We start from the raw sequence: 23,667 nt of genomic DNA on the forward strand, positions 1-23,667 counted from the left end.
CCCAACTCACCTTTGATTTAAATGCGACGAAATCAAACGGAAGTCGCTGATGGCGGCCATCGGCGTGCTCGTGCGCGTGTGTGGGCGCGCCGATGTGAGGATGAGAGGGGCGGAGGCGACGCACAACAGGTGTGACGCGCAGCAGCTGCAGGACGGGAGCAAAGGAGCCGTTTAGGGATAAAAACCGAGCAGGTAAGTCCGCGGTTCCGTGGTTATGATGTCACACCGGAAGTGTTAAATTAGCCATTTGAGTCAGATAACGACTCTTTTACGCTAATGGGCGCTCGTGCGCGCTCGTGCTCGTGTTTGAATGCGTGATCGATCGTTTTAGGTCACAGCAATTAGCTCTGTGCCAATAAAGAATCTAATAAAGTGAAAATAGGCAATAAAAGCTTAAAAGTCATGGAAGTGCAGGTCCGGGGAGCCTCCGGGTGACGTCACAGCGCGCAGCAGGTGGCAGGAAGTGCTCGATGTTTGCTGGAGGTCAACACAGGTGTCCACCCTGCTCCTGTCTCTCTGCCTGTCTGTCTGCCTGCCTGTCTCTCTGTCTGTCTCTCTCTCTGTCTGTCTCTCTGCCTGTCTCTCTGCCTGCTGTCTGTCTCTGTCTCTCTGTCTGCCTGTCTGTCTCTCTGCCTGCTGTCTGTGTCTGTCTCTCTCTCTGTCTGCCTGTCTGTCTCTCTGCCTGCCTGCTGTCTGTCTCTCTGTCTGTCTGTCTCTCTGTGCCTGTCTGTCTCTCTGTCTGCCTGTCTGTCTCTCTGTCTGCCTGTCTGTCTGTCTCTGTCTGCCTGTCTGTCTCTCTGCCTGCCTGTCTGTCTCTCTCTCTGTCTGTCTGCCTGCCTGTCTGTCTCTCTGTCTGCCTGCCTGCCTGTGTCTCTCTGCCTGCCTGCCTGTCTGTCTGTCTGTCTGTCTCTCTGTCTGTCTGTCTGCCAAAGCAAAAAAAACTAGAAGAAATATTCAAAAGATCATTTAGCTGAAACTGAGCTCTCTCTTCCTCCCTCTCTCTCTCACACCATCACACACCTCACCCTCACACCACCCCACACACTCTCACAACCCACACACTCTCACACACCCCCATACACACACACACAACCACACAACTCTCACACCCACACACCCTCACACACACCCACACACTCTCACACACCCACACACTCTCACACACCCACACACCCCCATACACACCCACAAACATCCAACACATCCTCACACACCCTCTCACCAACCACACACTCTCACACACCACACACATCCTCACACACCCTCTCACACACCCACACACTCTCACACACCCTCACACACACCCTCTCAGATGGCATCAGCCCCGCCCACTCTACCAGAGCAGGAGGAGCTTCAGAGGAGAGCCAATCAGGTGACAGATGAGGTGAGCGCATCAGCGAAGGAGAGGAGGTTGTGGGTTTGATTCTAGTACGAGTGAGTCATGGTGCTGCTGGTTACCATGGCGCCGGATGGGCAGCAACCCTCGGGGAGCTGGAGGAACTCACATGGAGACACACACACACACACACACCCACACATCTACACACACACCTACACACACACCTACACACACTCTCTCTCCTGCTGGGCTGTTTTAAAGGTCACAGGAGGTCGTTGGTCCCTCGCCACCTCCTCCGTCTCTGAAGATGGACTTGATGTTTACACATGAACACACACTTGGTCCTCACTATAACACATATTCAGGAGTCCTTTGTTTACCTGTTTACTCGTTTACCTGTTTTGCCTTTCATTAAAATGGCCTCTTTGATCCTTTTCCTTTCTTCCAGTCTCTGGAGAGCACGAGGAGGATGATGCAGCTAGTTGAGGAGGTAACCACATGGTTAGCGTGATGCTGGAGAACTTTAGCCGGTCCTAGTTGGTCTCAGGCTAACATGCTGAGGCTCCAGCCGGGATCCTGGTGGATCCCAGAGACCCGGACGGTGTCACCTGGACCCGGACCAGAATCAGTGGGAGCTCATTTCTGTTCTTCTGTGCAGAGCAAAGACGCTGGGATCAGGACTCTGGTCATGCTGGACGAACAAGGAGGTAAACAAGGAGTCCTCACAGAAAACCAGGAAGTAGCCAATCAGGAGAAACCTTTGTCAATTTCCTTTTTTCTAATTTGGTTTGATACAATGTAAAAACATTTTAAATTATAAACTTGTTCCAAGTGTTGTAAAAGTTTCTTTCTAGAGAAATGGATGAGTGGAAGAGTTGGTGCTGTGTGAAGTTAGCCACGGTTAGCCTCGGGTAACAAGGTTAGCCACGGTTAGCAAGGTTAGCCTAGGGTAACAAGGTTAGCCACGGTTAGCCTCGGGTAACAAGGTTAAAGATTAAGATTAAGATGTACTTTATTCATCCCCATAGGGAAATTAGCCTCGGTTAACAAGGTTAACCACGGTCACCAAGGTTACCCTCAGTTAACAAGGTTAGCCACGATCACCAAGGTTACAAGGTTAGCCTCGGTAACAAGGTAACAAGTTAGCCACGGTTAGCCTCGGGTAACAAGGTTAAAGATTAAGATTAAGATGTACTTTATTCATCCCCATAGGGAAATTAGCCTCGGGTAACAAGGTTAGCCACGGTCACCAAGACAAGGTTACCCTCAGTTAACAAGGTTAGCCACGTTAGCAAGGGTAACAAGGTTAAAGATTAAGATTAAGATGTACTTTATTCATCCCCATAGGGAAATTAGCCTCGGGTAACAAGGTTAGCCATGGTCACCAAGACAAGGTTACCCTCGGTTAACAAGGTTAACCACGGTCACCAAGGTAGGCTCGGTTAACAAGGTTACAAGGTTAGCCTCGGTTAACAAGGTTAGCCACGGTCACCAAGACAAGGTTACCCTCGGTTAACCACGGTCACCAAGTTACCCTCGGTTAACAAGGTTAGCCTCGGTTAGCCAGGGTTAGCCTTGTTTACCAAGGAGTCACCAGGCCTCTGTGAAGGTCCACATCCTGTGTTGCCTCAGAGCAGCTGGAGCGGATCGAGGAGGGTTTGGATCAGATCAACTCTGACATGAAGGAGGCGGAGAAGAACCTGACCGACCTGGACCGGTGCTGCGGCCTCTGCGCCTGTGACAAGTGGGTGCCGCTCAGCTCCACACGTTCGGATCAAAGGGTTCAGATCAAAGGTCAGGCTAACCGCGCCGTTGTGCCGTAGACTGAAGGCCTTTGAGGAGAGCGGCGCCTACAAGGCCGTGTGGGGCGGAGCCTCCAGCCAGGACGCCGTCGTCTCTAATCAGCCGCCGTCGACGCACGTCGTTGACGAGCGGGAGATCATGATCATGAGTGGGGGGTACATACGCAGGTGAGCACCACTCACTTCCTGTTCACCCGCAGACAAACCCAGACCCCCCTTCCAGGTCACGAAGGTCTCGCCGTGTTACAGAGTGACCCACGACGGGCGGGAGGACGAGATGGAGGAGAACCTGGCCCACGTGGGGAGCATCGTGGGGAACCTGAAGAGCATGGTCATCGACATGAGGAACGAGATCGACACGCAGAGAGACCAGATGGAGCGCGTCCAGGGGAAGGTACGCCTCCCAAACACACCATCACCATGGTAACCACCCATCCTCTCCCTCTGCTTTCATCACTGCTTTGATCTCCTCTCTCTGCAGGCCACTCTCAACGTGTCCCGCATCGACCACGCCAACCAGAAGGCGACCAACCTGATGAAGCGATAGCAATGTCCCCCCTCTGTCTTCTGCCTGCGTAGCAACATCGCCCCCCCAGCTACAGCCGGACCAGGGAGCTGCTCCGAAGCTCTCTGGCTCCACCAGGTGGCCTGGAGAGGAACTGGCTCCTCCAGGATTCAGGCGTGTTGGAGAAAAGTTGCCTTCAGATGTTTCCACACGCCTGCGTGATTTTAGCTTGTATGTAGCATGTTTGTTGAGCTACACGTGCAGGGTGGCAGGAAGCTCAGGCGCGATGACCTCCGACCTTCTCACGCCACGTTAGAAATTAGTACTTTGAGGGGTTATGGCGTGATTGTTGTGAACACTTGTGAATAAAATGTGTAAACAAGGTGTTGAACTAATTATTGAGGTCATTGCTGGGAGGAATGTGGCCCGTTGGGCCCCTAATTAAACTGTTAATGGTGCAAAATTCGTGATTTTTTCGGACGGTGTATCGGTGCAACAATATTGCGCATTCAAGGGAGGAAAAAAAAATTCGGAGTCTGCGCAGTGACGATGTTCTCGTCGCTCCGAACTTTCGGGAGAATCACCGAGGAAGGAGGGGAGGGAGCGAGCTACGCCATTTTCAGGGTAATCGTCCCATATTTTATATTCTGGCTACAGACGCCGCTCGTGCCGCCGCGCGCGACGGGCTGCGCGAGCGGCGCACTTCCGTTTAACAAGAACGTTAAAAGCACACCGAGCTAATGCAAAAAGAGCTAGCCGAAGCTAGCAAAATCCCGTCTTGGAGTTCAGGAAATGTACTCCTTCGGTGGTGTTTAACTTAGCGGACGCGCGCGGCAACGTGTCCCGAAACGTAAAGATGCCCAATGATTGAGATATCCGTCGATGAACGCGGTTATTTTAGCGTCGATGTTTAGCAGCGTCACGCTACGTTAGCTGACAGAGATGGCGGCGCCAGTGTGAGCAGCAACAGGAAGAAGCCGCACAAAGGCTGGGAGACTCGCCGCTGATTGGCCGAGGCAGACCACGTGACGCCTTACGTCACCGCCGCGATTCAATTAAAATAATAGCAACAAGGTTATTTATTTCACTTTGACACGTTAAGTGTTGACTAATTTCCACCCGTTTATGTTTCAATAGCTGCTGGCAGATGATATTAATGTTTTATTGTTGAGTATCGATCAATATTGCTGTGTATGTATATATTTCTTATGTTGAAATTGAAAATACAATAAAATGTTTTAATGCATTTTGCTGTTTAGCTTCTGCAAGTGTCGCAATTTCCTGCGTGTTGGTCAAACTGGGGCTGTTTTATTAACGATCTGTAGGGGGCGCTAAATTAATTAAGCTTCGATTTGAAGCTTTCAAAGACTTATCAATTCTGTCTATATGGGACAGCAGGCAGCAGAGCTAAGGGGCAGCTAGGGGGCCCAGGGGGGGTGTAGGGAGCCCAGGGGGGGTGTAGGGAGCATCACGTGACCCCCCAGCACCATCTGAATGGCGTTTCATTTTAACCTTTGCTTCTTTTGTCTCAGGTTGTCTGCCAAGGAGCAGGGGAGGAGCCATGTCAGCGCCGTGGCGTGATGAGGATGAGGAGTTCAGGGTGGGCAGGGCCCGAGGGGTTCTGAGGTCCAAGCCGAGGTTCTCCTTCAATGAGGTCAAACTTCTGTTGGAGGCGGTGAAGAAGAACAGAAACATCCTCCTCAGTGAGTGTGTCGACATTAGCGATAGCTGTGGGTCATGGCAGACGCGCTGAAGGCTCCGCTCTCGTCTTTGTGTCCGTAGAGAAGTTCAACCACGGCGTTTCGTCTGAGGTGAAGAAGCGGAAGTGGGCTGAAATCACCGATCAGGTCAACGCTCTGGGCGAGAACCACAGAGAGGTTCTGACCACACATTCAGTCCCCAGCCATCCAGGTTTAGTTGTTCTGAAGGTTATTGGGGGAGGAGCTACCACGGGGGAGGGGCCACCACGGGGCGGAGGGGGAGGGGCAGCAGACTGACCAATCAACTGCACAAACTACAATAACTCCAGAGATTCACGTGGTTCATCTCATAAATGTGATTGAGGACGAGGGTGAAACGCTAAGTCGGCTTTTATTCCCCCCTCAGATGCGTCAGATCATGAAGAAATGGGCCGACCTCAAATGCGACGGCAAGCGGCGAATCATCGCCCTGCGGGGCCCCAACGGCGCCACCATCCGGAAGAAGACCCTGGGCCCCGTAGAGAAGATGGTCCATGACATCCTGATGATGAGTCCCAGAGGAGGTGAGGAGATGTTCCTCCACCCAGGGGCCGCCTCTGTTTGCATGTTGCTGCTAATGCTAATTTCTGTTCACTGGTATTAGCATTGAGCTAACCCATCAGGTGTATGTGATGGATCTTTGGTGGCACTGATTCCTGTGTGTTGTCAGACGGCGAGAGCGATCCAGACTTTAACCCGGAGGAAGACCTTTCAAAGCTCCACAGTAACAGTTCGTCCTCCTACCTGAACCTGACGGACAGCTCCTACAGCCTCGGAGGAGGCGGAGCCTTGGTCATGTCTCCTCTGTCCTCCCCCGACAAAGACGGTGAGCTCCTCAATCACCTGTGATTATTGCAGTCAGGAGACAAAGACGTGAGGACCAGGAAATCACTTAAATAACCCAGAGTGAATAAACTCTGTAGCATATTTACGTGGTTTTACACGTTTCCATGGTGACGCCACGGTCTCATCTTACAGGAGATCCTTTCCAGTCGTCCTCAGAGTTTGACCTGGATGTCGCTGAAGACGGTGAGAACTTTAGCCTTCGCTACATTTATGCTAACCCTCAAGGTTTACCTGTAGTATGCAGGCGTGTTTCCATGGTAACCAGCACGATGTTGAGCCGTTTCTGGCTGAGAACTGACCGCGTGTGTTCCTGTAGATCAAGCGATGGATTTCAACGATAACGAGGACTCCACCTTCTCCTGCCCCGATCCGCTCCCCCCGTCCTCCTTCACAGAACCTCTCTCTGAGGACGCGCTGCTGAGCGGACAGCCTGTCCACTCTTACTCCAGACGTCCACCTGGAGCCTCCACCTCCTCCGGACTCCCTGAGGGAGCACCTTCCTCCTCCGCTGCTCCTCTGTCCTCCACCTCCAACGGCACCTCCACGTCTGCTGCTGCTCCCTCTCCACCCCCCTCCTCCTCCTCTGCAGCACCGCCTCCTGCTGCTCCTTCAGTCGCCTCCAAACCTCATCCATCGTCGTCATCAGACCCCCTTCCAGCAGGGGGCTCCACCAGGCATGAGCACGTGTTCCAGATGGCCTCCCAGAGCCTGCAGCAGCAGCAGGCCAGCAGCCTGCTGCTCACCTCCGTGTCCCAGTCTCTGGAGGCGCTGGCCCAGTCGGTGCAGCTCCTGGTGGAGACGCAGCAGGAGTTCGTGCAGGAGTCGCTGCTGCTGCAGCGCGAGACGGTCGACATCCTGCGGGACTTCTCCAACACGGCTCTCGCCATGCTGAGAGACAAAAACAGCACGGGACAGACTCACCCGGCGCCGCGCTACTGAAACCCCCAGAAACAGGAAGTGAGGGGGCTGACAGGAAGTGGAGCAGGACAGCTGAACCCCTGGACACCTGTTGTGACTCAGACGAAGCTTGAGGGTGGAAAGTGTTTCTGCTCGTTGCTCAGAGTTTCCGGTTTTTAGCTCGTTTCCAAACGTGACAGTTCAAAAGTCTCCAGGTTGGACAAGAAGGAGGGGTGACGTGACAGCAGCAGGTCTTCTGACATCACACTAGTCCAACAACCGGAAATAGGAATTTAGATGTAGCAACAACATTTCTGAGCTCTGAATGTAACTTCAGTTCTTTTAAAACCAGTTTTTTTTAAAGAATCTACTGAAAAGCTTTTCTGTGCAGGTTGGGAACGATGGCAACCACTTTTCGTTTATTCTGTGGATGAAATAAAGTGACTTTAAACGTGACAGATCGAAACATTTCTGTAAATGGGTCTATGCATTTTGTTTAGTGGAGAATCTGAGTGAACTATGCTAACAGCTACAGGCTGTCTGTTACAATGAAATAAAGAGTTTACCACTTGAGTTTTATGGGACTTTAAATCCTTCACAGAACAGATTAAGGAAGTATTTATGTTGTTTTTTGACTGTAAGAAACGTGGGTTTTGTTGATTTATATCCAGATATATCAAAATAGTTGTAAATTTATCTCTACATGTTTTCTATTTTAACGATAAAAATGGTAAAGTTGTACCTCCTCCGGTGCTGTAGGTGGCGCAGTAAAATCCACTAATTAGACACGAAGAAGACGCGGGAAGAGTCAAAATGGCGCCGCCAGTGTGATGATGACGGCGTGTCTGACGTCAAACATGACGTAAATATCAGAGGAGACGAAACGAATAATTCACGCGGATCGGCGATACAGGCGATAGAAATGAAGCGGAAGTTCGTGACTGTTGTCGGGTTTGGATGGATTTCCTATGGTTTTACTTTGCTGAAATAAAAATAGAGTCAGAACTGCTCATTAACACCCGCCATTTCTCAGTATTAGGTCACGTGATTATATTTTACGATCTTTTCATCCCATCCAAAACAAAATTCTTTAATTCTCCAATCTTTTACCACCAAGCAGTGATTAAGAGTTTTCAGTAACAGGTCAAAAAACTATGGAAGGAGATCGCTGCTAGAATTAATTAGCATTATTATTATTGTCTTAGATGATTATTTAGATGAGGTGCTCCTGCCTCAGCCCACGTGCAGCTGGGAGAGGCTCCAGCATGCTCCACGTGACCCTGGAAGGGATGAAGTAGTCGAGAAAACGAAGGAGAAAGTTCAACAAGCCAAGAAATAAAATCGGTGTAAAAATCAAATTCAAGCAAAAAAAATCCTGCACTCATTTTTTATATTTTAATATCCGACTTTGAAGGAAAAAATCCAAATATCAAAAGTTACACGGACGCTTGGTATAGAGGCTTTATCACGTTAGCTGATGAAGCTATCAAATATTAGGCTAGCTGTGTCGGACTTGCTTCTCCGTGAACTCACCTCCCAGGTGAATCCTGGCTGTCACCAGTCGGGTTCAGTCAGGTTCTGTTCTGGTTCTGGTTCAGAGAGCTGGACTGAAAGAGAGCTTGGTCACATGACGCAACAGTAAACGTAAACATTTCACATGTTCTAAGATTGTAAACGGGGGCCGTCACCGTGAATTTATCACCACGATCAACCACCACGAGTTCCGACAGGCTTGACCAACGAAAGCGTTAGCTAAAGATTAGCTTCTACCTTTTTATAGTGGAGTTACCTAAGGATTATTAATGCGCTGGAATTTCTTAATTTGGATCAATTTATGTTGAGCTCGTTGAGAAAAACATCTTCATCATCCCTCGACGCCACTTAGGAAGTTCTCTGGAATTTAAAGGAGGCTTAGCAAGAAAAATACTTTTATTTCATTATAAATCCACATAATCTTATCTATGAAAGCAGAAAATCTGGTGTTGCATGTTTGTGTGTTTTCTCTGACGGACATTTTGTTTCATCGTAGTAAAACTAAAACATGAGTATCAAACCATCGAAGACGGAGGCGTCACAAACAAACACAGACACTGTTAAACGGCAAAGGCGGAGTCAGGGGCGTGGTATGCCGAGTGGGAGGAGTCAGGGGGCGTGATATGGCCGAGTGGGGTGAGTCAGGGGCGTGGTATGGCCAAGTGGGAGGTGTCAGGGGGCGTGGTATGGCCGAGTGGGAGGTGTCAGGGGGCGTGGTATGGCCGAGTGGGAGGTGTCGGGGGGCGTGGTATGGCCGAGTGGGAGGTGTCAGGGGGCGTGGTATGGCCGAGTGGGAGGGGACAGCACAAGTTCTGCTGGCAATCTTCACAACGGCTGTCGGCCGCCCGGAGCTCAACATCTGGATTTCTGTTCAACGTCCAAAGAATTCCCGGCGTTCCTCAGGGCTCCAATCACGGGACAGCAGCGTTTCCTTTGTTTTTATTTTGTTTATTGTTGTTTAAATACTCTGACACGGAGAATCCACCATAGATGCAAACACACCGAAAACTTTAACACGATCTACTGCGAATCGTCCAGCCAGAAGAATCGGGTCGGCAACACCAAAGAAGGGAGACTTTTAGTGACGGAAGAGGAGTGGAAAGAGAGGGAGAACGACAGAGAAGAAGAAGGGAAGGTGGGGGGGGGCAGGTGAGAACAGAAGTTAAAGTGCCAGAAAAGTTCTCGCTGTTTCCTTATTGAGACAAGACAATGTGCTGGATTCCAGCTCCGTGTTTCCACAGTCGTGTGTTTCCAGGAAGTCCGTTCCTCCCACAGTTCTCATACTTCCATCATGTTTGGAATCCTTTGGCATTTGACTGTATGCTGGGCTGCCACCAGCAACCCCCCCCCCCCTCCTTCCCAAAAAAACAGGATTTTTAAAATCCGAAATTGGGACGAGTGCTTGATCCAGACGGGTCTGACCTTCTGGTCACATGATGAGATGATCTCATCAGTAAAGAGGAAAATATTCCAAATCCTTGGATTCAAAGACAAGAGGCCCATTAAAAGCCTGGAATTCCAGACAGGTCAGCAATTTTCCCTCCACGGGTACGACCAGTGTGTCCCTGGCTGAGGTCAGAGGTGAGGATGCGTCTCATTCCAGATTAGCCTCACGGGTGACCAGCAACAAGATGGGGCAACCTGAGGAGAACAAGACATCTGAGCATCGTAGCAGCAAATTAGCAGCACTTTCATGTCGCAACAAACTGATAAAAGTCTTTTTTGGTGATGAAAACACATCTGGCTTTATGCTAAACATTAGCTTTAACTGTAGCTGTGAAACTGACAAGTTAGCTTTATGCATAAACGTAGGATTTAAGGGCTGCTAGCACGACATGATGGGCTCCAAGATTATGATCAAATTAAAATTGCTCTGCTGAACTTTAGCTCTATTTATCCATGAAACCAGAGGAGACAGAGAAGTTAGTGAAGCTCCAGACCTGTCTTAAAGACATAAAGTCCTGGATGTCTTCAAATGTCCTCCTCCTTAACCCAGGAAAAACTGAGGTCATGGTGTTTGGTCCTGAACCTCTCAGGGATAGATTAGATCACATGATCACCCTAGATGGGATCTCATTAACATCTAGTCTCTCTGAGAGGAATCTAGGAGTAACTTTTGATCAAAATCTCTCCTTCAACTCACACATTAAATTAGTCTCTAGAAGTGCCTTTTTTCACCTGAGGAACATCTCAAAGATCAGGAAGCTACTGATGTGGCAGGTTAACATCTTAGCTATGCTGCTAGAGGCCGAGGCTGCCGGGGTCCAGAACCATGATCACCTGATCACCACCAGGAGCTTTTTATATCCTCTCCTCTGTGATTGATGACATCAGCGTATGTGACTGAGCCTTAGTTGTGGTTCATTAGCATCATCAAAGACCTGATTAGCCAACTTCAGTTAGCATGATATTACAAACTGTGCACACGTCTGTTAGCATGAGATGTGTCCCGTTATGTGAAGTTAGCTTGAGTCATTTGTAAGTTTTAAAGTTTTAGATTGTGTAATTTTAACTTCTGTCGGTTCAGTCCTCAGAAGCAGAACGTCTCCGCTAACGTGAGTCGTTTCAGATCCACGACTCCACCGAGCTGAAACCACAGCAGACATTTCCTGACATGTATTTTTAAACAAAAGAAACAGTGAAATCGAGCCGTCATTCCCGCTGCACCCAGCACTCCCGCCCGAGTCGAGGTTGTTTTCCAGCTAAAGACTCAGTGACACTGCGAAGATTTGAGGCTTTTTCACGCCCACAAAATCTATTTGTTCTCACACTTGAAAGGGCTCGAAGCTGCGGGGAACTGACAACAAGACGACTCTTGAGTTTGTCTGGGAAGCAGAGCGATGCTACGTGGCTCCACCAGCACACTGGAGCCTGAGGGAACTGTCTGCTAGCGCTAGCTGGTGTGATAATGTGGTATCAAGTTAAAGGCTAGCATCTGTATTATAAAAAGTTGGTATCTGCAATTAGCTCTGAGCGGTTAGCATTCTAAACAGCCTGGGCTCTGTTTATTTTAGCTTATGGTTTTTGTAAGTATGTAGCATGGCGCAGCTGTTAGCCTGAGGTTATTAGCATGACTCCATGATGGGCCAACCTTTAGCATGGTAGCCCAGGCGCATGCTTCAGTGACAACATATAAGAGTAAATGTTATATAACGATGACGATGATGATGATGAGCTGCTACAGAATGACCAGGTGAAGGCATTTATTAACCGGGCTGATCATGTGACCATGCCCCCTCCCCTGGGTCCACAGGTTTTAGTTTGATATTTAGGCTCAATGTGTGTTGGTTGACCTTTGACCCTCTGCGGCCTCGTCTGTGATGCTGAAAGCGCCACCCTTAACGAGCAGGCCTGGATCCAGTTTTACGGATTTACGCAATTAAAAAAACGGAGGGGGGAGGAGTTTACTAGTTGTATAGCAGCCAGCCACCAGGGGGAGCTCCGCAACATCTTCAGGCTTGGATGGACTAAGGTAAATACAGGTTTAATTAATGCTCATTAACTGACGGCTTCGCTGGATCTCCTCATTTACAGGCTGCCACCACAGGGGGGCACTGTGGCTCCGCGCTGAGCAGGATGACCACCTGCCCTACCTGAAGGTCTGACCTCTGACCTTTAAAGCGCCCCCCCCTCACCCAGTAACTCACCCAGGACAGGAGCTCCTCCTCGGGGCCGTTTGGCTCCAGGCACCAGCAAAAAGTCAGAAATAAAAAGGAGGGGGGGGGTCGGGGCTTCGTGTGTTATTGGGAGATGGCGTCATCATTGTGGGCGGGGTTTAAGTCTACGACAGTGGTGCCTCGGAGGGAAGCTCCTCCCACTCCCTCTGTGGACGATGACGGCTGCGAGAGTTTGGTGGCGCCTCCACCTGGGACACAGAAAGAGTCACGCTGGTGCCACACGTGTTGCTCACCTGTCTGATCCATATTTAGCCTGCACACCTGTGGAGGAGGGGGGCAGGGCCCCGCCCCCGGCCCCGCCCCCTCCGTTGGTCTGTGAGCAGACATTGGCGTGGCGGGCGGCGGCCTTCTGCTTGTAGTGGTTGCTGTGCAGCTTGTACTTCATCAGGAGGATGAAGATGAAGACGAGGACGGACGCCACGATGATCCCCCCGATGATGATGATCATGGTTCCTCCCAGGAACTGCGGGAAGAGTGACATCACCACCATGAAAGCAGGCTCCTCCTCCCTGAGGGGGCGGAGTCTCACCTGGTCACGGATGGAGTGGCAGCGCCCGTATTCCGTCTCGGTGCTGAAGGAGACGCAGCCCACCAGTTTGGTCCCCGTCAGCGCCGTGACGCCGTCGTCGTAGACGGCGAAGACGCACAGCTCGTAGTCACGTGACGACGGCAGGTCGCTCAGCAGGAAGTACTTGTGATTGGCTGGAATCATCCTGGAGGGGCGGAGCAAACAGTCTGTTGGCAGGAGGCGGAGACCAGAACATTCCCGAATATTCTGCCGGAACCGTTTCACACGTTCACACTCGCGGGTCAAACACCCGGGTCAAACCCCCGGGTCAAACACCCAGGTCAAACCCCCGGGTCAAACATCCAGGTCAAACCCCCGGGTCAAACATCCAGGTCAAACACCCAGGTCAAACCCCCGGGTCAAACATCCGGGTCAAACACCAGGGGTCAAACCCCCGGGTCAAACCCCCGGGTCAAACACCCGGGTCAAACATCCGGGTCAAACCCCTGGGAGACCCGCAGGACCAGCTGGCAGCGCTCAGTGGGATGCGTTTCCATGGAAACGGGAGTCCCGCAGGGTGACTGAGCGGAGGGTCCAGCACGACCTGCATTCTACACATGAGCAACAGAACCACACCGGTGTGGGTCTACAACTCCTCAGGAAGGTTCTGGTGCAGGGCTCCACCCCCACGACCCCAGAACCTTTTGCCGATCCAGAGTCTGGATAACAGCAGCAGACGGAACCATGAAGAAGAACAAAGTTAACTGATGAAACCGTCCAGACAGCCGACCCGAAGACAGAACAGAACCAACGTGTGTGTGACTGTACGCCTGTTTACGTGTGAATGTGCAACATGTGGTTGTGTAAAGCAGTTTTTTTCAACCACTGTGGCACCAGTGTGGCGTGAGATATTATCAGGTGAGCCATGAGATATTATCAGGTGTGGCGTGAGATATTATCAGGTGAGGCGTGAGATATTATCAGGTGTGGCGTGAGATATTATCAGGTGAGCCATGAGATATTATCAGGTGTGGCGTGAGATATTATCAGGTGTGCCGTGAGATATTATCAGGTGTGGCGTGAGATATTATCAGGTGTGGCGTGAGATATTATCAGGTGAGCCATGAGATATTATCAGGTGTGGCGTGAGATATTATCAGGTGAGCCATGAGATATTATCAGGTGTGGCGTGAGATATTATCAGGTGAGCCATGAGATATTATCAGGTGTGGCGTGAGATATTATCAGGTGTGGCGTGAGATATTATCAGGTGAGCCATGAGATATTATCAGGTGTGGCGTGAGATATTATCAGGTGTGCCGTGAGATATTATCAGGTGTGGCGTGAGATATTATCAGGTGTGGCGTGAGATATTATCAGGTGAGCCATGAGATATTATCAGTGTGGCGTGAGATATTATCAGGTGTGGCGTGAGATATTATCAGGTGTGGCGTGAGATATTATCAGGTGAGCCGTGAGATATTATCAGGTGTGGCGTGAGATATTATCAGTGTGTGGCGTGAGATATTATCAGGTGTGCCGTGAGATATTATCAGGTGAGCCGTGAGATATTATCAGGTGTGGCGTGAGATATTATCAGGTGAGCCGTGAGATATTATCAGGTGTGGCGTGAGATATTATCAGGTGTGGCGTGAGATATTATCAGGTGTGCCGTGAGATATTATCAGGTGAGCCGTGAGATATTATCAGGTGTGGCGTGAGATATTATCAGGTGTGCCGTGAGATATTATCAGGTGAGCCGTGAGATATTATCAGGTGAGCCGTGAGATATTATCAGGTGTGGCGTGAGATATTATCAGGTGTGGCGTGAGATATATCAGGTGTGGCGTGAGATATTATCAGTGAGCCATGAGATATTATCAGGTGTGGCGTGAGATATTATCAGGTGTGCCGTGAGATATTATCAGGTGAGCCGTGAGATATTATCAGGTGAGCCGTGAGATATTATCAGGTGTGGCGTGAGATTTATCAGGTGAGCCATGAGATATTATCAGGTGTGGCGTGAGATATTATCAGGTGAGCCATGAGATATTATCAGGTGTGGCGTGAGATATTATCAGGTGTGGCGTGAGATATTATCAGGTGTGGCGTGAGATATTATCAGGTGTGCCGTGAGATATTATCAGGTGAGCCGTGAGATATTATCAGGTGTGGCGTGAGATATTATCAGGTGTGGCGTGAGATATTATCAGGTGTGCCGTGAGATATTATCAGGTGAGCCGTGAGATATTATCAGGTGTGGCGTGAGATATTATCAGGTGAGCCGTGAGATATTATCAGGTGTGGCGTGAGATATTATCAGGTGTGGCGTGAGATATCAGGTGTGCCATGAGATATTATCAGGTGAGCCATGAGATATTATCAGGTGTGGCGTGAGATATTATCAGGTGAGCCGTGAGATATTATCAGGTGTGGCGTGAGATATTATCAGGTGAGCCGTGAGATATTATCAGGTGTGCCGTGAGATATTATCAGGTGTGCCGTGAGATATTATCAGGTGAGCCGTGAGATATTATCAGGTGAGCCATGAGATATTATCAGGTGAGCCATGAGATATTATCAGGTGTGGCGTGAGATATTATCAGGTGAGCCGTGAGATATTATCAGGTGAGCCGTGAGATATTATCAGGTGTGGCGTGAGATATTATCAGGTGTGGCGTGAGATATTATCAGGTGAGCCGTGAGATATTATCAGGTGTGGCGTGAGATATTCATCAGGTGTGGCGTGAGATATTATCAGTGTGGCGTGAGATATTATCAGGTGAGCCGTGAGATTATCAGGTGTGGCGTGAGATATTATCAGGTGTGGCGTGAGATATTATCAGGTGAGCCGTGAGATATTATCAGGTGAGCCATGAGATATTATCAGGTGTGGCGTGAGATATTATCAGGTGAGCCATGAGATATTATCAGGTGAGGCGTGAGATATTATCAGGTGAGCCATGAGATATTATCAGGTGAGGCGTGAGATATTATCAGGTGAGCCATGAGATATTATCAGGTGTGGCGTGAGATATTATCAGGTGAGCCATGAGATATTATCAGGTGAGGCGTGAGATATTATCAGGTGAGCCATGAGATATTATCAGGTGAGCCATGAGATATTATCAGGTGTGGCGTGAGATATTATCAGGTGAGCCGTGAGATATTATCAGGTGAGCCATGAGATATTATCAGGTGTGGCGTGAGATATTATCAGGTGAGCCATGAGATATTATCAGGTGAGGCGTGAGATATTATCAGGTGAGCCATGAGATATTATCAGGTGTGGCGTGAGATATTATCAGGTGTGGCGTGAGATATTATCAGGTGTGGCGTGAGATATTATCAGGTGAGCCGTGAGATATTATCAGGTGTGGCGTGAGATATTATCAGGTGAGCCATGAGATATTATCAGGTGAGGCGTGAGATATTATCAGGTGAGCCATGAGATATTATCAGGTGTGGCGTGAGATATTATCAGGTGTGGCGTGAGATATTATCAGGTGTGCCGTGAGATATTATCAGGTGTGCCGTGAGATATTATCAGGTGAGCCATGAGATATTATCAGGTGTGCCATGAGATATTATCAGGTGAGCCGTGAGATATTATCAGGTGAGCCGTGAGATATTATCAGGTGTGGCGTGAGATATTATCAGGTGAGCCATGAGATATTATCAGGTGTGGCGTGAGATATTATCAGGTGAGCCATGAGATATTATCAGGTGTGCCATGAGATATTATCAGGTGAGCCATGAGATATTATCAGGTGAGGCGTGAGATATTATCAGGTGAGCCATGAGATATTATCAGGTGAGCCATGAGATATTATCAGGTGTGGCGTGAGATTTATCAGGTGTGGCGTGAGATATTATCAGGTGTGCCGTGAGATATTATCAGGTGTGCCATGAGATATTATCAGGTGTGCCGTGAGAGGTCTAGCGCCTGGCAGAGTAACCATGTAGTACTCCTCCATACCAGTAGGTGGTGGTAGGTAGCTAATTGTTAATTGCATTGTGCTTGGAGACAAGCGAATTAGTGACGCATCGATGCCGCGGCAGGTGACGTTTACGGTGGCGTTGTGGATAGCGGGACAGCGGTGAGAGTGATGGATACGTTTTTGAAGAAAAAAAATTCTGGCTCTGAACTGGACCCTGGACAAAATCCAGACCCAGATGAAGGCCCTAGCATGAGTGGAGGTCAAAAGAAAGCAAAGACGGTGACGTCGAGCAAAGTTTCTGGCGCGAGGCAATACAACGAAAGCTATCTTTCATTTGGATTTACTTCTACCGGAGATGCAACGGCGCCGACTCCATTGTGTTTGGTATGTGGTGAAAAGCTCTCCAACAGTGCTATGGTCCCAAGTAAGCTTCAACGCCATCTCCAAACGAAACACCCTTCACTTCAAAATAAAAATGTTGAGTATTTTGTTCGCCTGTGTGAACACACAGAGAAACAGGCAGATTTCATGAGAAAAGCTACAAAGGTAAACGAGAGAGCCCTTAAAGCTAGCTACCACGTCGCTGAACTTGTGGCTAAATCAAAAAAGTCCCACACTGTGGCAGGGAAATGAATACTTCCCGCCTGCAAAGCCATTGTAAACGAGATGCTCGGACCCGTAGCGGCTAAGGAAATAGCCAAAGTCCCTCTCTCAGATAACACGATTTCCAGACGTATTGATGAGATGTCTGCAGACATTGAAAGTGTGGTTTTGGACAAGATCCGTATCAGTAATAAATTTGCATTGCAACTTGATGAGTCAACTGATATAAGTGGACATGCTCAACTCTTGGCTAATGTGCGTTTTGTGGATGGAGACAAAATCAGAGAAAACTTTCTATTTTGCAAGGCTTTGCCAGGAAAAACAACAGGAGAGGAAATTTTTCGGGTTACATCAGAATATCTGGAAAAAGGAGGACTTAAGTGGGAAAACTGCACGAGTGTGTGCACTGACGGAGCTGCAGCCATGGTCGGACGCACCAAAGGCTTTGGAAGCAGAGTGAAGGAACACCGCGAAGCCCTCGTTGCCAAGACTTTACCAGCAGACCTCGTTCCTGTGTTGGATGATGTTGTGCACATGGTAAACTTTGTGAAGCCACGACCTGTGAAAAGTCGCATTTTTGCGGCTTTGTGTGAGGAAATGGGAGCGGAGCATAAAGCCTTGCTGTTTCATACGGAGGTGCGATGGTTGTCGCGCGGCCAGGTGCTGATGAGCTGCGAGAGGAACTCAAAGACAAATGAGGGGTCCGATTATGCAAAGCTGCTTGCATGTGATGAGTGGTGTGCAAGGCTGGCAGATATTTTCTATCATCTGAATGAACTGAACACACGAATGCAAGGCCGAAATGAAAACCTGCTACAAGTACAGATAAAATAAATGGATCCGTTCAAAGGTGCAACTCTGGCAGCAGCATGTGGAAAGTGGCCATCTTGAAATGTTCCCACTCACCAATAAATGGCAAGATGTTAATACTGCTGCACTGGGTGAGATAATAGTTAAACATCTGAAAACTCCTGAGGAGAAGATGTCATTTTATTTCTCTTCAGCCTCCACGCGGTGCCTTGACTGGGTTAGGGACCCATTCAGCTCAGCATCAGCTGTTGGACAGGACATGACTTTACAGGAGCAGAGAAGCTATTTTAACACTGCTCCCGTTTTCCACAACATATCTGTGAGGTGAGCTTTTCAAGCCTGACTGCTGTAAAAACTAAAAACAGAAAGACTGAGAGCTGTGGAGGAAGAGCTTCGTGTCTTTCATGATTCCTGCCAGGACATCAGCTCTGTGTTCATCCAAACAGGCCCAGGTTTCACACTGAGTGAGTAAAAAATGGAAAGATTATAAAATACCTTTTTCGTTTTGTTTACTTGATTCCTATTCAAGACACTATAATATAACATGATTCTTCAGTGTTAAAATAAGCTTTTTTTCTGCTGCTGGTGTGCCGCGAGAAAATGTGCCTTGGCTCAAAAAAGGTTGAAAAACACTGGTGTAAAGAACAAATAAGCATCACCGTCATCTTCATCATCATCACCATCACCATCACCATCCTCATCACCACCATCACCATCTTCATCATCACCATCTTCATCATCACCATCATCACCATCACCATCTTCATCACCACCATCACCATCTTCATCATCACCATCACCATCATCTTCATCATCACACCATCTTCATCATCACCACCATCACCATCCTCATCATCACCACCATCTTCATCATCACCATCATCATCACCATCCTCATCACCACCATCACCATCTTCATCATTACCATCATCTTCATCACCACCATCTTCATCATCACCATCTTCATCACCACCATCACCATCTTCATCACCACCATCATCTTCATCATCATCATCATCACCACCATCTTCATCACCACCATCTTCATCATCACCACCATCCTCATCATCACCACCATCTTCATCATCATCATCATGCCATTCACCAGCAGTACAGCTCGTCCTGGCCACACTCATACAGGTCTACCTCCCAACCAGGGACCACAGTGAGTCCAGGTTTCTCCTGTTCTGGTTCTGATCTTTTGATCATTGAAATAAAACATTTTGAAGCATTTTTGAGGTCGGAGGGTTAAACTGCCAGCTATCCCGTTCATGTTTGTACATGTGAATCCAGAAATTCCGATCTACTCTCATTTCCATTCATTTGTTTTTGGGGTAAAACCAATAAAGCGCGTTAGCATGTTGGCAGCGCCGCGACTCATGCAAATGAAATCAAGCGTTGAGCTGCATGGCTGTCGGGATTATTCCATATGATCCAGCTTTTCCTGGGGCGGAGAATCACGCTGGAATCTGCATGATGGGAATCGCTGCAGATTCCAGTTAATTAGAGTTTAAACACGTCAGCGGAGCTTTATACAACACAGAGGACCTGGGAGCAGCCCCGCCCTGGCCCCGCCCCTACCTGACCCGCCCCCAACTGGTCCCTGTCTATACATGGGCCACGCCACGGTGAGCCCCGCCCCAAATGGGCCCCGCCCCTAACCTGGCCCCGCCTCTGCCTGGGGCCCGAGCAACAGTTCCCTAATTACTGGACACCCACACACACACACACACCCACACACACACACCACAAACACACACCCACACACACACACACACCCACACACACACACACACCACACACACACCCACACACACACACACACCCACACACACACACACACACACCACACCCACACACACACACACACCCACACACACACCCACACACACACACCCACACACACACCCACACACCACACACACCCACACACACACACACACACACACACCCACACACACACACAACCCCCACACACACACCCACACACACACACACACACACACACACACACACTCACTGAGGTGTAATATAGAATAATAAAGGAGGGAGAATCAATAGATTCATTTCCTGCTGCTGACAGAGGTTGATGCTTAGAGTGTGTGTGAGTGTGTGTGTGTGAGTGTGTGTGTGTGTGTGTGTGTGTGTGTGTGTGGTGTGTGTGTGAGTGTGTGTGTTGTGTGTGTGTGTGAGTGGGTGTGTGTGTGGTGTTGTGTGAGCGTGTGTGTGTGTGTGTGTGGAGCGTGTGTGTTGCGTGTGTGTGTGTGAGCGTGTGTGTGTGTGTGTGTGTGTGAGCGTGTGTGTGTGTGTGTGTTGTGTGAGCGTGTGTGTGTGTGTGTGTGTGAGTGTGTGTGTGCGTGTGTGTGTGTGTGTGTGAGTGTGTGGTGTGTGTGTGTGTTGTTTGGACCGCGGTGGGAACCGCCCACAGAGGGGGGGGGTCTTACCTGTAGATCAGGATCTCGTCGCTGGAGCTGTTGTACTGGATCTGGTACATTCGGACCCCGGGGATGTGGTTCTGGGGGGGCCACCTGATGGTGGCGGAGCTGGACGTCAGCTCGGACACGCTGACCCTCTGCAGTTCGGACCGGGCCTGCCCTCCGCTGACATTCGACTTAATGGACGTGGGGATGTCCGACGGGCCCGGGTCGGGGTCCAGTTTGGGGTCAAAGTGGGGCGAAGGGTTGACGACCAGCTCCACGGGGGCCGTGGCCTCCCCCGCAGCGTTGGACGCGATGCACGTGAACTTCCCCGAATCCTGGAAGTGGTTGGAGAAGAAAAGCGTTTCAGAACCAGGACCGACCCGCTGGGTCCTGGACCCAGACAGCGTCTCCGTCTGCACCTTGACTGAAGCCTTCAGGATGTCCAGGGACCCGTTCTCGTAGCAGACGGTTCTGGACGTGTTGCCGATCAGCTTCCCGTCCGGGCTGACCCAGTGTGTGGACGGTTCCGGGTCGCCCACGGACCGGCAGCGCAGGCTGACCTCCTGACCTTCCATCACGAACATCTTGGAGGTGTGTCGGGTGATCATGGGCGGCTCGCACACAAACTCCTCCTGCAACACACCAACAGGCGCCGTCCAGAACGCTGCCGCCGGGTCGGCCGGGCGGCGCGCCGGGCCGGCGACCCGATGGAGCGACCCTCAGCGACCCTCAGCTGGAGCGCCCACTGACACTAACGGCGTGCTGCTCCGCTCTCACAACCTCCGTTTAACCCTGGACCCGGACCGGTGGTGGGCGGAGCCCACGTGTCGCTGCGTGCGTGCACGTGCACGTGCACCCGTTCTGGCTCCACCCCCTCACAAGGCTCATCCTCTTATAGAGATCGGGGTCGGCCCGATATCACTGAGCCCTGCCGCCCGGGGGGCGGAGCTATCTCCAGGTGAGAGGCGGAGCTTCTCTATCATCCAGCTGTTATCGCAGCTGGGCCGGAGCTCGCCACTTTAAAAGGCCACGCCCCTTTTGTGTGCTTGTTTCCACGCCACAGCCACCATGCTAAGCTAATGCGTTAGCTTTACGACCCGAGCTCGCCTGTGTTACCTTTACACGCTACGATGGCATTAGCATTAGCATTTAGCTTTGATCTCCGCGCCGCCGCCGCCGCCGGTCCACGAACCTCTTTGATGGTCCAGAAGTACTTCCCCGCCAGGGTCCTGGGGGAGGCGCAGGTCTCCAGGTCGTCCTCCCGGGTGAGGCGGCGCAGCCACACCAGCTCGCAGTTGCAGTGCAGCGGGTTCCCGCCGAAGCTCAGCACCAGCGCCGTGAGCGGCGAGCCTTTCATCTTGGCGTAGACGGGGATGCGCAGGAACAGCGGGTCCGGAGGGATCTTCTTCAGCTTGTTGGAGGTCATGTCCAGTCTGCGGAGGGGGCGGAGACAAAGAGGCCGAGGTCAGCGGAGGTGGGGGGGCGGGGAGCCGTTAGCCTGCGTCTGAACCGCCGCCGCCGTGTCTTTGATGTCATTGATGTCTCATTTTCTTAGTCGCCACAAACACGGAAACCCAATTTCCTCCCGAAAAGCCCCGCGGGACGATCCCGCTCGCCGCCACCAGAGCGCTAACCGCCGCCGCGGGCGGCGAGCGCAGGTAATTGAAACGTGCCGCGGCGCCGCGCTCGCCGCAGGTAATTGAAACGTGCCGCGGCGCCGCGCTCGCCGCCCGCGGCGCTCACCTGTGCACCGGCTCCTCCAGCTGCTCTCTGAGTCTCCGGGGCCAAAATAATCCGTGACGGCGCTTTAATGAACGCACGCGTAGCGGCGGCGGCGCCGTCTGACGCATCAATTACCTGCAGCTGCACATAAATTACAATCGATTCCTGTTAATGAAGTCGGCGGAACGAGACGGTTCTGGTTCCTTTAATGACGCAGCCGTCAGCACGTCTGGATAAACGGGTCGCTCCGAACACGCCGGCGCCGGCGCCGCCCGGCCCGCGCTCGCGCTCACCTGGCCAGCTTGTGCAGGTTGGAGAAGATGCCCTCGGGGACGCTCTCGATGAGGTTGTGGTCCAGGCTCAGGGTGTTGACGCTCACCAGCAGCGCCACCGTCTCCCAGGGGACCTCCACCAGGTTGTTGTAGCTCAGGTCCAGGTCCTCCAGGGTCTCCAGGAAGTCCTGCAGCCCAGATCGACCAGTTAGCAGACGCGTCAGCTAGCTACCGACGGCACGCTAGTAGGTTAGCATGCCCCAGCTAGCGCCGGGGTACCTGGAAGGCGCCCTCTGAGATGCTGTGCAGCTGGTTGTTGGCCAGGATCAGGTGCCGCAGGTTGACCAGGCCCTGGAAGTGGGAGTCGTCCAGGGTGGTGAGACGGTTGGCGTCCAGGTGGAGGGCGTGGAGGTCCTGCAGGTCCGCGAAGGCGTAGGGCAGCACCTGGCTGATGGTGTTCCTGCTCAGCGTCAGGTGGATCTGGGACGAGAAGGGTTCAGCCTCACTCTCGGGTCAAAGGTCACAAAGTAAATCAGGCGTGAACAGCAGCAGCAGGACGTTAGCTCTTTTGAGGCAGCCGTTGCCGTGGAAACTTGGATTTTCTTTTTTTAAACACGCAGCCAGAGACGCTAGCATACGTTAGCTTAATGCCAGCTAAACACGGCAGCTGCGCTAGCTTTCATTACAGAGACGAACTCAGCTGATAGCATAGCATCTGTTAGCTGCTGGCTGCACACGATGAGGCTAACGTGACGGGAGAGTTCGGACCAGGCTGGTCATGTTGGCGAAGTCGCGGTGCCGCAGCGTCGTGATGAAGTTGTCCATCAGCCGCAGCTCGGCCGTCTGCCGGTCGATGTTGGGCGGCACGAACAGGAGGCCGGTCTTGGCGCAGAGGACGGTGTAGGACGGCAGCAGGTTCTGGCAGGTGCAGCGCTTCGGACACAGCATGGAGGAGGAGGAGGAGAGGAGGAGGAGCAGGAGGAGCAGGAGGAGAGGGCGGAGCAGGAGGAGAGGGCGGAGCAGCGAGGAGGTGGAGTCCATGACGGCGCTCCT

General features: G+C 50.9%; 3 protein-coding genes across 9 annotated transcripts in view; 2 read left to right on the top strand and 1 right to left on the bottom strand.

Moving 5' to 3' along the window:
• The first annotated feature begins 57 nt into the window (after positions 1–57).
• zgc:101731 (SNARE_SNAP25N and SNARE_SNAP23C domain-containing protein) lies at positions 58–4,032 on the top strand. Its single transcript, XM_057048799.1, has 8 exons — positions 58–192; positions 1,313–1,384; positions 1,788–1,829; positions 1,998–2,046; positions 2,972–3,083; positions 3,163–3,309; positions 3,391–3,535; positions 3,623–4,032. Exons 2-8 carry the CDS (start codon positions 1,313–1,315, stop codon positions 3,686–3,688), a joined length of 633 nt encoding a protein of 210 aa, XP_056904779.1. The 5' UTR covers positions 58–192; the 3' UTR covers positions 3,689–4,032.
• A 106-nt stretch (positions 4,033–4,138) lies between these two features.
• Positions 4,139–7,701, top strand: zgc:113149 (uncharacterized protein LOC541363 homolog). Of its 4 annotated transcripts, none has more exons than XM_057048796.1 (7): positions 4,139–4,270; positions 5,179–5,349; positions 5,429–5,493; positions 5,753–5,909; positions 6,056–6,211; positions 6,364–6,414; positions 6,548–7,701. In XM_057048796.1, the coding sequence occupies exons 2-7, from the start codon at positions 5,208–5,210 to the stop codon at positions 7,168–7,170; spliced, it is 1,194 nt and encodes a 397-aa protein (XP_056904776.1). In that variant the 5' UTR covers positions 4,139–4,270; positions 5,179–5,207; the 3' UTR covers positions 7,171–7,701. The 4 variants fall into 4 exon arrangements, with proteins under 4 accessions (XP_056904776.1, XP_056904774.1, XP_056904775.1 ...); XM_057048794.1 differs by having other exon boundaries at positions 4,141–4,270; positions 5,429–5,523; XM_057048795.1 differs by lacking the exon at positions 4,139–4,270 and adding an exon at positions 4,311–4,720 and having other exon boundaries at positions 5,429–5,523.
• Positions 7,702–9,039: 1,338 nt separating this feature from the next.
• si:cabz01090165.1 (uncharacterized protein LOC100333421 homolog) overlaps positions 9,040–23,667 on the bottom strand; it is a 70,505-nt gene continuing 55,877 nt past the window's right edge. For 3 of the 4 annotated variants that reach the window (XM_057048790.1, XM_057048791.1, XM_057048792.1), the window contains 10 exons: positions 23,383–23,665; positions 22,894–23,094; positions 22,636–22,802; positions 21,813–22,053; positions 21,040–21,252; positions 20,645–20,955; positions 12,868–13,051; positions 12,600–12,801; positions 12,309–12,526; positions 9,040–10,302 (listed from right to left, as the gene is read on the bottom strand). In XM_057048790.1, the coding sequence (XP_056904770.1) occupies positions 12,402–12,526; positions 12,600–12,801; positions 12,868–13,051; positions 20,645–20,955; positions 21,040–21,252; positions 21,813–22,053; positions 22,636–22,802; positions 22,894–23,094; positions 23,383–23,665 (1,927 nt within the window). In that variant the 3' untranslated portion in view covers positions 9,040–10,302; positions 12,309–12,401. Of the gene's footprint in view, positions 10,303–12,308; positions 12,527–12,599; positions 12,802–12,867; positions 13,052–20,644; positions 20,956–21,039; positions 21,253–21,812; positions 22,054–22,635; positions 22,803–22,893; positions 23,095–23,382; positions 23,666–23,667 lie in introns of those variants that run through there. The other variant, XM_057048793.1, reaches the window with a different exon arrangement.

Source organism: Takifugu flavidus, chromosome 12 (assembly GCF_003711565.1).
Source record: "Takifugu flavidus isolate HTHZ2018 chromosome 12, ASM371156v2, whole genome shotgun sequence".
Classification (NCBI taxonomy): Eukaryota; Metazoa; Chordata; class Actinopteri; order Tetraodontiformes; family Tetraodontidae; genus Takifugu; species Takifugu flavidus.